General features: G+C 32.3%; 2 protein-coding genes across 2 annotated transcripts; one reads left to right on the top strand and one right to left on the bottom strand.

Annotated features, from left to right (window-relative positions):
• On the bottom strand, nt 1-733 carry LOC123009946 (zinc finger CCHC domain-containing protein 10). Its single transcript, XM_044406540.1, has 3 exons — nt 550-733; nt 422-498; nt 1-361 (listed from the first exon to the last, which is right to left on the bottom strand). Exons 2-3 carry the CDS (start codon nt 451-453, stop codon nt 64-66), a joined length of 330 nt encoding a protein of 109 aa, XP_044262475.1. The 5' UTR covers nt 454-498; nt 550-733; the 3' UTR covers nt 1-63.
• On the top strand, nt 630-14,067 carry LOC123009945 (exportin-4-like). The gene is made up of 9 exons (XM_044406539.1): nt 630-937; nt 985-1,371; nt 1,419-1,692; nt 1,772-2,054; nt 4,352-4,523; nt 4,573-4,871; nt 8,250-8,724; nt 8,779-8,951; nt 12,537-14,067. The coding sequence occupies exons 1-9, from the start codon at nt 887-889 to the stop codon at nt 13,807-13,809; spliced, it is 3,387 nt and encodes a 1,128-aa protein (XP_044262474.1). The 5' UTR covers nt 630-886; the 3' UTR covers nt 13,810-14,067.
• The last annotated feature ends 642 nt before the right edge of the window (nt 14,068-14,709 follow it).

The raw sequence follows: 14,709 nt of genomic DNA, 5'->3' as shown, positions 1-14,709 counted from the left end.
TTCATTGTCTATAAAAATTTATTTAAAAAATACATATAACTTATAAGCAATACACATCCAAAATCATTCATCGCTGCTACTTGAACTGGACGACGAACTTTCAGAATCGGAACTACTATCACTGCTACTATCTGAACTTGAACTACTATCAGAATCCTTAGATTCTTTTTTCTCGTTGTTTTGTACATTATTTTTAGTCGCTGCTGCTTTCTCTTCAACAAGTTTCATACGTTTTTTCAATTGTTGTGTCCTCGAAGACCTGTGCAAATATTTCCTTTGACCCTTGCATTCATAAGACCAATGTCCATACTCGAGACATTTCTGACATCGAACTCCTTGAGGGGGCACCACGGCCTTTCTCCTAAAATCAATTCAAATTAAAACCACCACCGAAGTTAACAAGGATTGGGGCACAACGTACTTATTTCCGAATTTATTTTCACTGTTGATCATTTTCGTTAAAATTATAAGTTTGTTTACGATTTGTGGGTCTTTTCTCTAAAATTACATCAAATTACAATCACAATCACAGATTTATTGCGTACTTACTTATGATTTACAAATTTTTATTTTTACTCGAAAAATATAAGACTTTTAGGTTAGGGAAAAATGACAAGTGACGTTTCTGACAAAAAAAAATATTTTGGTACAATATAAAATTGTAACAGTCTTGTTTGATTAAAAAATGCAACTAAAACGACATGTCGTGTTCAATTTTATCGTAATTGTCTAAATAGTCTAATTAATTAATTATTCTCGCTCCTTTTTTTACAAAGGGTGGGGGGTTGATATTTCGAACCTAACCTCACTTTGTGCAAACTAAACAACGGTCTTTTTGCGCGTAATTTCTTCAATGTGATCACTTTTTATCCCATATTCATTCAAAATGAATGACAATTTCATTTCTGAGTTGGAATCAGCCGCTGCTATCGTCATGGTAAGACTTTTCTACAACCCCAATTGCCATTAATTAGTGTCTTTCAGGCGCCCCCAAATCTTATCAGCAACGAACAACGACACAATGCCGAAGCAATTTTTATAAATTTTCGCAAATGTAAAACTCCTTTCGTTATTTGTCGTGAAATTTTGGACAAGAGCCAAGTTCATTATGTTCTTTTTGAAGCAGCTGAAACTATCAAAAGTGCCCTTATTAGAGAGTGGTCGTTCTTGTCCGACTCGGATAAATACTCGTTACGGCAATACTTGATGCATTATATTTCCACGAAACAAGTGCCCCCTTTCGTCCGAGACAGGATCATCCAAGTCATCGCAATTATGGTCAAAAGGGCTAGTGTGGACGATGGGGGGCGCGAGAGAGGCACGATTTTGCAAGAAGTCGAAAGTATAATTCTCAACGCGGAACCGGAAAAAGTCGGTATTTATTTTATCTTGAATTGTTTGAAAAAACAAAATTGTAGAAAATTTTGGGTTTCAACATCATCGCAAACCTGATGCAAGAATACGCAAGCACGGTGAAGTCAACCGATGTGGGGTTGCCCTGGGAAGTGCACTTCAAAGCCAAAAAACAATTCGAGTCAACTGACTTGAAACGAATTTTTCAATTTTGTGTCCAATTGTTGTCTGAAGTTGTGAAAAATGACCCCCCGTATCCTGACAATGTGTTAGAATTGACGAGGCATATTTTAAAGGTTACTGAAAGTGTTCTTACGTGGGGGTACATGTCGCCACTCTATATCCTTTTATATGAATTTCTTTAATTTTTTACAAGTTAATTTTTTTTTATTTGTTCATTTTCCTTAACTAGAAATACTTCCAAAACGATTAATCGGCATCTACGAGTCTGTTTATGAGGCTGACCATGCCCCATCGTTGAAATTATCCGATAATTGGAGTGAACTTATTTTGTCACCGCAATTGTTACCCCTCATGTTTCAAATTTTTTGGAAAGTGAGAGAATACGACGAGTTGTCTCATCATGCGTTAACCTGTCTTGTACAGTTGGCTTCTTTGAATGGAGGAGTCCTGTCGTCAGACTCCGTCAGATTGGAATACTTGAAGTCTTATATGGTTAATTTTACAAATCTCGTGTCTAGGTATGTTTTACTATATAACATCACAATTATTTTTAACTCTAAAGTTTATTTTAATTACATAAATCGTAATTCTATGAATACTCATATAAGTTATACAACTTAATGCCGATATTTTTTGCCTATGGTTGTACTCATCGCCGTCTCGATATAAATAATTGAGGAGCAGACTTTCAGAAAGCAATTTGTCTAAATTTGCTTTTTTGCAGGAAAGAACGAAAATTGTCCTTCTTTTAAGAAATAATTTTAATGTTTTATACCAGTGTCAATAAATGTGAAAAAATATGAACAAATTGTACAGGGTGTTGCATTTTGGATTCTGATACATTCTGGGGCTCATTTTTTGAGAAAATAATATTAGTTAAAACCGCATCTCGCTATCGTCTTTTGTTTTCGACTTACAGACAAAAGTTGACATTTTGGCGAAATCTAAAAAAAATCATATACATATTCGTTATTATAGAAGATACGGATTTGAAATAAAGACATTATACAGGCACTTTTTTACGAGGAATTTAATAATGTAGTTAACAAATAAATAGAAATCATAGGCGGCTATGGCAGTTTTGAAGAGCTTATTTTTTTCTGATCTAAAAAATATATATTTGTAACAATATTCTTTTATAATTATACTTAGAAAATGAAATACATATTTTGTTTGATAATAGTTGGCCATGGAAAAACTATTTCACTCCAAATGTGTAAATAATAATCAATAAGAGTTTTGTGAACTGTGTAAGTTAGATGAAAAAATAGATGAAATTATAACAATTTAAAAAATACGATAAGTACGAAGTATTAAACAAATATGCGAGCGCCTCAGAACAAAATTATTACATATTTTTAAAAAATGCAAAAATAGGAAAAATAAATGTGTCTACAGTCAACACAATTAGAAAAAAAAAATTTTGATGGCTAACGTACCACATAGTCATATCGTCATTTTTGTGTCATATAAAATATATTTTTTCTAATTTGCGTTTATAATACGTTTATTAACGTCTCCAGTAGGAGTCGTTTATGGCTATCTATAAAAGCACACTGTACTTTAATGAATTTAGGGTTATTTAGTTTTTGGATGTCGCTTCTGACTTGTCAGGTAACAAATTTTGTGTTGTTGCTTCGGCAATTTGGCGAATTATGGGCGGAATGCAAACTAAATTCTGTTTCTCATATTTTATTTATTATTATTATGTTGTAACACTAATAACTAATAATTTGTGAATTTTATTTTTAATGACAGACGGCAGAAATGACTGAAAAAAACAGGTGGGCGTCGAGTGTTACCAACCGATACCAACTAACACAAAATTCTCTAGGCGACAAAAAAAAATATTTTTTTAATTAAAATAAGAAAAAAGGGGGCGCAAATTAGAAAAAATAGCATAAAATACTCGTTTTATAATGGGATTGGCGCACTCATCCCATAGAAAACTCGCCTACGGCTCGTTTTCTAACTTGGGATTCGTGCGCCAAATCAACCCTTATAAAACTTGTTCTTTAATATACTATTATTGAAGAATTAAAGCGGCTTTTTTACAACACTCTATGTCTCACTAGAAGTTACAATGGTAATGTTAGCTTGTTTAAAAACAAAGAAATGTTATTAGTCGCCAATAAGTTGATTTACGATTTATTTTACATTTTTTTATTACTTAGTACTTAGAAAACTTCTTCATTAGTGACACTGGTTGAATAACATAGTTTAAATCCTTTTAGTTGAAGATACAACATTTTTTCATGGCCAACTGCGAACAAAAACCAAACATATTTTTTTGCTAAAAATGTATTATAATAATTTTTTACAAATACCTCTATATTTTTTAGATAAGAAAGAAACAAGCTTTTTAAAAATGATTAGCCATCTATGATTCCCATTAAAAAATACAAGTTTATTTTATTACAGCTAAACAAACAACTGAAAAAAATTGTTAACTACATTATTAAATTCTACGTAAAAAAGTGCCTGTATAATGTCTTTATTTCAAATCTGTGTCTTCTATAATAACGAACATATGAATTTTTTTAGATTTCGCTAAAATGTCAGTTTTTGTCTATAGGTCGAAAACAAAAGACGATAGCGGGATGCGTTTTTAATTAATATTATTTTCTCAAAAAATGAGCCCCAGATTGTATTACTCGCTTTTGGCTAAAGCTCTTAGTTTCGGAGATTTCCTATTCGGACATCCAAAATGCAGCACCCTGTTCATTTGCTTGCTTTTAAGGATGTCAAAATTTTAAGAACAATTATTTCTTCCCACTACGAGAATTAAAATCTAATTGTTCCTTAACTTTTCTAGTATAACAATAAGAAACAAAGAATCGCTCGGCATATCCAACATCGTCAAGAAACTAATCCTTTTTTTCATCGGCGACATTCAGAAATTAACATCGCAACTCCAAGACTCGTATTTAGATGAACTGACACGTTTGACGTGCTCGTTTTGCAAAGGTGCAGCTCTAGAAGATACGGTAAGTCGCATTTTTCACATCGATCGATTAACTTGATTTTATTTCATAGTCTTCCGATGAAGAAAAATACTACAACGATTCGTTCGATAATATGATGGAAGCCTGGACAAACATCCTGCAAGAATATGGGGCAAATACAAATGGAAGCATTCAGGAATGTGCAACGCAAATTTTTAACACTTACATTCAGTATCATTTGGGACCACCAGATGGCGCTCGACAAAATCACGATGTCCAAGAAATCGAAGACAACGAAGATATTGACAGGATCTCATTCAAGGATCAGTTGCAGACGATTGGGATGTTTGGGAGGATCGTACCGGGATACGCGTTGCCCATTATTTACAAGTGAGATTTCTAATTCAATAAAAAATCTATAGCAGTACAATTTTTGTACACCCGGGGAAAAAACTATTCACCAGTCTAACTTTCTGCTCACACTGCGCTTTGTTGCAATAGTGTTTCCGACTAACTAGTTGGGGAGCAGGTAATATGTCGAAAGATCCTTATTTAGGAAGTTGGTCCGGACTCGAGGACACACGTTTCTTCAAAATGGTCTTTTTCTGAAAATTTATTCAATGAGTATAGATTATTAAATGGTGATTATAATAATTTGCAAAATGACACAAAGCAAATTTTAGAGAAAAAAATGTATGCCCATGTATTTCATTACCTTAACAAAATTTTTGTGATTTACTTTTAATTTTATTAACAAATAGCAGCTAGTTTCTCCCGTTTTTTATATTTATTTTTATTACTTCTAAACAAAGCAAAGTGGTAAATTTAAAGCCATAATAATAATAATAGTAACTAATATTATGTATGTCCCCGGATTTTTTATTTTACGCTAACACTGCAAAAGAAAAACATTTTTTACTTCACCAGTAAGTCTGTAATTTTAAAAGTTCATTATTTTCACTCAGTGGAAAGAAAATTTAATTTTTCTCTTGATTTTGAGCTTGTAATAATAACTAATAACACTATAGTCTACAAACAATAACATGTTTAATATACCTTTAATCGAATTATTATTTTTTTGTTAACTTACTTTTAATTAAACAAAAATTAAATTTTTCTATCACGTCACACTTTTTTGTTATAGACGATAATTTTCCTGCTTTCTGCACAAATGCCTCCGATTTAATTTTTATTTAAATTCAAATTATTGCAAAATTATTACCATATGGGTCTAAATAGGTCTTAAAAACATTTCACTCGCATTTGAACTTCTTTTCTAAAAATTGACAAACAAGACTAGCGTTTTTATCAAGATCTAAAGGGTTTTCAAAGATCGAGACGAAGGTTTTTGGGATGAAAATATGTTAGTAGATTACTGTTGGATTGTTATAAAGAAAACTGATTCAAAAAAGTGTAATAATAAAAGTAAAATAACTCATTTTTAATTTGTTCTTTGGCGGTTTTTGTATTTTTGTTAATTACATATTTCTTAAACGTAACGTGGTGGACTTTTTCAAGTAGTTTTTTTTGAACTCAGTGCCTCAAAATCTATAAGAAGTTATAACTTTCAGCTAAGGTATAAAAATCGTGTAAACTAGTGTAATTTTTTCTCTGCGTTTTAAATCCCATCACATTGGCGTTTTATTTTTTTGACAACGATGTCGCTTTGACAGATGAGTTAACGTAAGTTAAATAACAAAAATGTTTGTAAAAAATATGATTTTAATAAATGGCAAGTCAAAAAAACAGCTTCCAACAAAAACAAACATTATTCAATTAATTAATTAATTGTCAAAGTGACATCGTTGTCAAAAAAATAAAATCGCCAATGGTAAAGCAAAGAAAGATTATTAATTATTACAAGTCCAAAAGTAAGAAAAAATTAACTTTTCTTTCTACTGAGTCAGATTAATGAAGTTTTAATTACAGTGTTACTTTATATACTCAAAAGAGTTTATAAAGAAATAGTTTAACATCTTCTATAGAAAAAAAGTGTTTCCTTTGCCTTTTGGGCGTAAAATCAAAGATAAAAATTTGTTTTCTTTTGATTGGCTATTATAAAATGTATTATTGAATTGGCAGTAAATAATCAATTAGTTAAGTACTTTACTTCAAATAACCTCTTCTCAGCCTGTCAACATGGTTTTCGTAAAAATAAAAGCTTAGATACGGCTTTAAATAACTTTATTGGCGCCATTATCTCTGGTGTAGATCAAGGAGATTTAGCACTTGGACTTTTCGTAGATTTTACCAAAGCTTTTGATACGGTTAATCATGAAATATTATTGATGAAACTTGAATCTTATGGTATAAGGGGTGTTGCTCTACAGTGGTTATCAAGCTACCTACATAACAGATTTCAGCAAGTTAAATTTGGGTCAAAAACTTCCTATGAAAAAGAAATAAATCAAGGGGTTCCACAGGGTTCTATTCTGGGTCCTACATTATTTATAATATATGTATATAAATTATATCTTTTCTTTTATACAAAGTCCGCAAAGTATCACTATTTCATATGCTGACGATACAAACATTCTAGTTCAATGTAAAGACCACGATAGCGCATTGGCACTAGCAAGTAATATTTTTAACAGAATTGTGAACTGGGTTGAAAAAAATAAACTTGTTATAAATGTACAAAAAACAAATTGTATGCTTTTTACATCTATTGTTTCAAAAAAATTCCATAGTGTAATGAAATATGCAATTCTCCTTTGGAGAACGTCTTCTGAAGTACCAAAGATTTTTATGTTGCAAATGCGTGCAATACGCTATATTGCTGGCCTTGGGAGGCGTGACTCGTGTAGGGCTGCATTCAAAAATCTAGGAATTTTGACATTATATAATATTTACATATACGAGGCTGTATGCTATGTGTATAAAAATAAATCGACTTTTTTAAACACCAAATCTTCACATACATATGTAACAAGGAATAGGGAGGATCTAATTCCAGCAAAGCATAAAACTACACTCTTTCAAAAAAGTTTGCTTTATACCTGCTGCAAATTTTATAACTCTTTACCTTTACAAATTAAACCCTCTCCAACTATTTATACTTTTAAAAAATATGTTAAAAATTTCCTAAGTGATAAAGTGCTGTACAGTTTTAATGAGTATTTTAACCGCAGTTGTTAGTCTCTGTATATTTTAATGTGTTTTCGTTTGATTTCATGTATCTGCCTTTATGTGCCTCCTGACGACACTCTGTTGTATTTTTTGTAAATTTACAATATGAGTAAATAAATAAAAAATAGAAATTGGCAAAATTCACGGTTTATTAAAAAATTCTAGCATTTAAAACGAGTTCTACAATCTTGATTTTTGAAAGCTGTAGATAAAGAACCTTAAAAGTCAAGTCAAGCTAAAAATGTTTTTCCTTTGCAGTAGCGTAAAGTCAAAGGTAATTTTTTTTTTCTTCTTGTAAACTTAATCCGGAAACATACTGTATACTTGCAAAATACATTTCTTAACTAAATTTATGTACTTATTCGTAATTTGATAATTTGAGAAAGCTTGTTTATTATAATTACAATGTAATGTATACGTTATTTATAATCTATGCTCATTGAAGTAATTTTCACAAAAAGATATTTTTCTGGTCCGGACCAACTTCCTAAATAAGGGTTTTTCGACATATTAACTGCTCTCCAACTAGTTAGTCTGAAACGCTATTGCGACAAAGCGCAGCCCGAGTACAAAGTTAGACTGGTGAATAGTTTATTCCCCGGGTGTACTTTTTCAAATTTATTCCGAAAATAATTTCAGACTCCTGGAAATCAACATCGAGAAACTAAAGATGAGTTTACAACTGATGGAATCCCGCGCAATGAATGTGAACGAATCATGCAACTTGGACAACCTCTTCGAGGACATCCATTGGGTGATTCTGATCGCCGGTCATATCCTCTGCATGGACAGCGACGGCGAAACGCCAATGATCCCCTCCGAAATGATGCAATACTCCATCGAACAACTACGTCAAAATAACAGTACTCTCGAATCAAGTCTCACTGTCTTGGCTTCAGTCCACCAAATAGGCAATGTGCCGACGGATGTCGACCGCTGCGACCACATCATACGCATCGTTTCAGACATTTTGAAACTATGTGTGGTGGAAAATTCAGCGGCTGAAGCGAAATTGGGACATTTTATGAGTCCGGAAGTGAGTTCTACCATCATGTGGTTTTTGAAACGGTGGTGCTTGTCGTATCTTTTGCCGGTGGAGAATTATTATCAAGAGGTGAGGAGATGGGTTGCAGGGTGAGAGGTGTTTGAAATTTTGTGCTTGTTTCAGATCAGTCCGGTTTTGATCGGGGCTGTTGGGAAAGATACAGAAGGGGCGATTTTTGTCGTGAATTTTATTCTGGATAAGATTTATTCCAATATTTGTCATTTCAACTCGGAGCCGATTTTGTTGAGGGATACAGTGGATTTGCTCACGGCGCTTGTTTGCATCAAACAAAAACAGTAAGTAAACGCCATTCGTATAAACTAAGTCAATGTTAAGCTGACAAAATATACTTTTGTTCACGCTGTATATCTCGTAGCTTAGACGTAGTTTACAGGAGCAGCGACGAGTTTTAGGGAAATTATTAAGAATAGAACTGAGTTTTTTTGTGCTAAGCCCAGAGATTGAAGGCCGAAAGGGCGAAAAAAAAAACTTTTCTGAATGATATACAGGTGTTCCAAAAGTCTGGACACGATGTTATTCTGGCGAAACTATCAATTTTTTTGGCAAATAAATGTATAGGTGAGTAATGGCTATAAAAATGCTATTCAAAAAAATTTTGAATATTAATTATTTGTTTATACTTATGAGATAAACATAGTAACTTTTTTTTTAATGGAAACCTACGACAATTTTTTATAGACAACGAGTTTGTTACAAGAATTGTTGCTGTGCAATTTTTTTTTTTGTAAACCTCACACTTTTGTTAAAAAAATGTTTGACGTACAAGAATTAAAGAACTTTTTTGGAGTAAACTACCACTTTACTCTTTATCTGTTGTCAAAACATTCTTTCACCGGCCAAGGGCTGGTCGGTTATGACCGAGCAGTGGTAAGCACATTAAGCTTATTACGCCTTCTTTTATGTCGTTGCTATGGCGTCGTCATTTTACTTCCAAATAAAAATTGTTTGTCTTTGGAGCGCTTTCTGAGACAACAGCACACCTTTTTTTAATTTATGTAATAAATATTTACACAAAGTGTACCAAAGACGACAATATTCAAAGATAGATATTAAAATTTTATTGATGGGGTGGGTATTTCCTAACTAAGCTGTAAGAATATTGCACCAGAGATTAATGCAGGTAGAAATAGAAATATTTAAATCTGAATTATTTGTGGGATGCAGTAGATGCTCAAGAAACCATCGTTCGATCGGAAGGGTTAATATCAGATACCAAATAGTCACACAATTGTAGGGAGGGTAATGTTTATGTAGATAATAATTGCAACTATTTTTTTTTTTTGTAAATACAAAATAATGCTATTACTTTTTGAAAACAAATTAATAGTTTTTTTTTATAGAAATATTCAAATATTTATTACATAAAGAAACGTGTGCTGTTGTCTCAAAAAGCCAAAGCGCTCCAGAGAGAAACAATTTTTATTTGGAAAATAAAGCAAAATGACGACGCCATAGCAATGACATAAAAGAAGGCGTGCTTACCACTGATGGTCGATCTTAACATAGGCCGGTGGAAGAAAATTTTGACAATAGATAAAGTTTATAATTTTTTTAACGTAAATTGTAACATTTTCAATAAATATTTTTGTACATTTATAAAATGCATAAACATACATAAAACTGGTAGTTTACTCAAAAAGATTCTTTAATTCTTGTAAGTCAAACATTTTTTTAACAAAAAAGTGTGAGGTTTACAAAAAAATTTTTTGCATGGAAACAATTCTTGTAACAAGCTCGTTGTCTAAAAAAATTGTGGTAAGTTTCCATTTAAAAAAACAATGTTACTATGTTTATCTCGTAAGTATAAACAAATAATTAATGTTCAAAAAAAAAATTTAATAGCATTTTTATAGCCATTGCACACTTATAAATTTATTTGCCAAAAAATTTGATAGTTTCGCCAGAATAACATCGTTTCCAGACTTTTGGAACACCCCCCGTCTCATATTTTTGAAAATGCTGCGAATACGGTTAAAGGTACAAGAGAAATACAAAAAAGAAAGTTGTAGAGAAAAAAATTCTCAAAAAAAAGCCCGCGGGAGATACCTCTATCTTAGGTCCTAAAGACGTTCAAAGACCCTCAAGTAACGAACACGTTTCATTTTTACCGGTGGTCAAGAGACAAAAAATTAATTTAAACCTGAACGGTTGAAGATAGAGATATGGGTCTCGCGGATTTTTTTATAGGAAATTTAATTCTCTACAACTTTGTTCCCTACACTTTTTTGTATCTTCAACCGTATTCGCAGCGTTCTCAAAAATATCGAAAACAGTATTAAGAGTAAATTATAAACAATTATCAGTTTACGTTCCGCCTAATATTTTTGAGAACGCTGCAAATACGGTTAAAATACAAAAAAAGTGTAACAAACAAAATTGTAGAGAATAAAATTTTGCTACAAAAAAGTGCGCGAGATCATATTTCTACCTTCAACAGTTTAGGTTTAAATTACTTTAACGTGTTCCTCTGGCACTGAATCACCAGTAAAAATGAAACGAATCCCTCGCTTGAGCGGCTTTGAGGCCTAAACCTTTAAAGATAGAGGTATGGTCTTTCGGACTTCTTATTAGAAAATTTTATTCTCTACAACTTTCCTTCTTACATTTTTCTTGTATCTTCAACCGTATTCGCAGCATTTTGAAAAACATGAAACGGGGCACAGATTTTAAATTTAATTTTTTTTTCACGAGATATATATATATATATATATATATATATAAAACCCCATTAAAAAACGCATCTCTTTCAGGGGGTGTAGCTCGATTACATAACATTTTTTGATACGTGTTTATAGGAATCTTTTGTCTTAAAATTGAATATTCTGTCACCTCTTTAAATTTGTAACACTAAAAACGGAATACTCTGTATAATAAGGAACAAGGAACAAAAATAGGCAACATATTATACTTTTTATAAACTACTTTGTGTAAAGTATTAACTATTTTAAATCGAATAATCATAGCCGATACTGACTATTGACATTGAAAACTTAAATTCAAAAATAAAAAAAAAATAAAAAATTAAATGTCACGAATTAATTACAACTTCAATTAATTTTGCAATAAAAATTGAGAAAATTCACTGACAGATTGGCAGCTGTCTGTTCGTTTATTATAAAAAATAACAATTTAAACACAAAATCTCATATGAAAAGTTAAATTCGATGCCTGTTTATAAAATTTTAGACGGAAACAAATAAAATGGGCAACCCGTATATTCACAAAATCTAATCATAGCTAACTTTCTTGTTGTGTTAGAGTCCAGATCCTTGCTTTCGGAAACTCATTTGTATAAACGACTCTTCTTGAGATAAAACACAATTTTACAATAATTTATTCGAACAAGTATTATAATTCAATTAACTCGTACGAGAGCTATACTCTTTTTCATATTAATGTGCATCAAGTAGGTTGTCGAAGTCTAAATGCATTTTTAATTTAAAGGCTGGTTCACACAAAAAGTGTCATTAATGTCATTCAGAACAAATCTAATCACATTAATAGTGACAAAAATCTTTATGTTAAATACGTTGTTAATTTTAATTATTTTTTGCTACCTAGGGTACACATTTATTTAAAAAAATGATTTTTAGGTAAGATTAAGGTTAGGGGAATTGCGGCTTCAGTAGCGCAAGCGCCTTCATAACAAAACGGCTAACATACAATTATCACGTTACCAACGTAATAACATCAAATAATTAATGGCTGATACCAACATGACAACACTTTGTTTTTTTTTTAAATGGACTTTACAAAAAGCCACTTCAACCGTTTCTATAGAGATAGATTTTCGACCGCTTGAAGATAAAAGTATTTTCAATGAAGATTTGTTTGAATTTTAGTATTTTTACTCACTCCAGGTCCTTATGCATTGTCAAGAGCAAAAGCCTTTGGAACCTCATAACTCTGCAAGAGAAACTCACCCCTGGCGGCCTCCCCTCCACCATTCGTCGCGAACTCTTCAAAAGTTTTATCCTAGCAGGTGTCGCGCTCCGCGACATGCAAGAACTCAACGGCTACTTTGACCAAATCCTGCGCCCTCTTCACACCCGTTTCGATCGTTTCATCAACCAGGAGGAAAACTTTCGTGCCAATTACCACAAAGAGGAAGTCCAAAAGGAAATCATCGACATTTTGGAAAGCTTCATCGGAATTGCCAAAGGCTCGCACATGTCTACCGTTCAAATCCTCTTCCAATTTCTGGCGCCTAGATTGGCAGAACTGCCGAAAATTCTCACGTTTTACAACAATTATCAAGTCATCGTACAACTGATTTTGGAGTTGTTTGGGCAGTGTGCTAAAAACATGTTGTGTTATTTGTGTCAACTTGATAGTAAGAAGTTGTACGAAAGTACGTTGGCAACAGTGCAAGCCTATGCCAAATGTAATGGGAACAAGTTTAGTGGGGAGAGTTTAGCAGAAGAGAATAGTTTTCAAGATTTGGCCTTGATTTTAGATCTGTTGACTTTTATCCTATCAAAAGATTGCATCGATTTGTGTCCCAATGACGAGGAAGTGGTCACAGTGACAGCGTCCGATGTTTCTTTGTTTGGTTTGAATTTTATAATGCCTTTGATGACTATAGATTTGCTCAAATATCCAAGTCTTTGTTCGCAATATTACAGATTGTTGGTTTTGATCAATGATATTTATCCGGAGAAGATTTGCAATCTCTCTCCGACTTTGTTTCAACAGTTGTTGAGTTCAATCGAGTTGGGTTTGACTCAATTCGGTTCAGATATAGCCCAAGCGTGTCTCGATTTTATCCAAGGAATGACTTGGTACTTTTTCAGGAATTCTCTTCAGCAAAGTCCGATTTGTCAAGCGATGAAACCCTTCTTAAAACTGCTACTTGATCTCACTTTATCGCATCAAATCAATTCGGATTTGATGAGTTCGGCCAGTACTTGTATCTACGCTCTGATTTGTTGCTACGAGGAAGAGTATACGATTTTAGTCGATAGTTTGATTAAATCGCAAACGGATCCGTTAATTGCGGATAGATTAGCAGCAGCGTTTCATAATTTGACATTAAATGTCGCCATGAATGGTGGAAGACAACCCAAGTTGAAATTTAGAGATAATTTCGATAAGTTCATCGCAAATGTTCAAGGATTCTTGCTGGTGAAATAGCTGAGAGTTGAATTGTGTGATGTTCATTTTAGCGTTGGGTCAAGTGATTCGATGATGATTTTGATTTTAGAAAAAAATTTAGTTTACTGATGGTTCTTCCCATCTTGTAACGAATATTTTCTGGTTTGTGACGTCTTGTACTGTTGGCTGATTGATTAACTTACAAAAACTTGTAACTATATTTTTATACATTGTAACCATGTCCATGTTATGCACTTTATAAACGCAATAATAAATTACATCAGTTTTGTATTATTACTTCTTGTTTTTTTTCCTGTACCTACTACCCGAGTTTCAAAATGGTGTTTCATATGGTGTTTTATTTAAAAAAACACAAGTTTGTATTGTAACTTATTTTTGAGATATGTTGCATAGTTGAAACTAATTTTAGACGATGGACTAGATTAGTATCTATCAATTAATTTTACCATTTAAAGATCACTAAAGGACTTTTTCAACTCGCTGAGACACCCTGTATATACAGGCTGTCCCACGAGTAATAATGAGCCTAAAAAATTTTTGAAGCAACCAACATTACATTTCAAAGATAACGTCGATTTTAAGATATTTAATTTTAATAAATTAAACACCAATCAGCACACTTCAACTTTAATTCAACCAAAACTATAGTAACTCAAAATTTACAGTTTTGAGAAAAATTGCATTGAATCTTTGATTATTAATAAAAAATCGAGGAATATTATTGAAAATTGCTGAGGTTCTAAGTTTTGGTAACAATACATACTGTTTATTCCAAAAAAAAATTCTCATTGTTTTTTGGGCCCTACATAAGCCATCGCAACTCAAAACCAATTTATATGAGTTACTGTAGTTTTCGATAGGACAGTCGAATTATAATCAAAAAACAAAATGTCTAAATACCTAGGTAAAATACACATA

This window comes from Tribolium madens, unplaced genomic scaffold (assembly GCF_015345945.1).
Source record: "Tribolium madens isolate multiple individuals breed KSU strain unplaced genomic scaffold, Tmad_KSU_1.1 Scaffold_7;HRSCAF=85;Tcas5.2_LG10, whole genome shotgun sequence".
NCBI lineage: Eukaryota > Metazoa > Arthropoda > Insecta > Coleoptera > Tenebrionidae > Tribolium > Tribolium madens.
The sequence above is the reverse complement of the archived record's forward strand: the minus strand, read 5'-3'. Positions and strand labels throughout refer to the sequence as shown.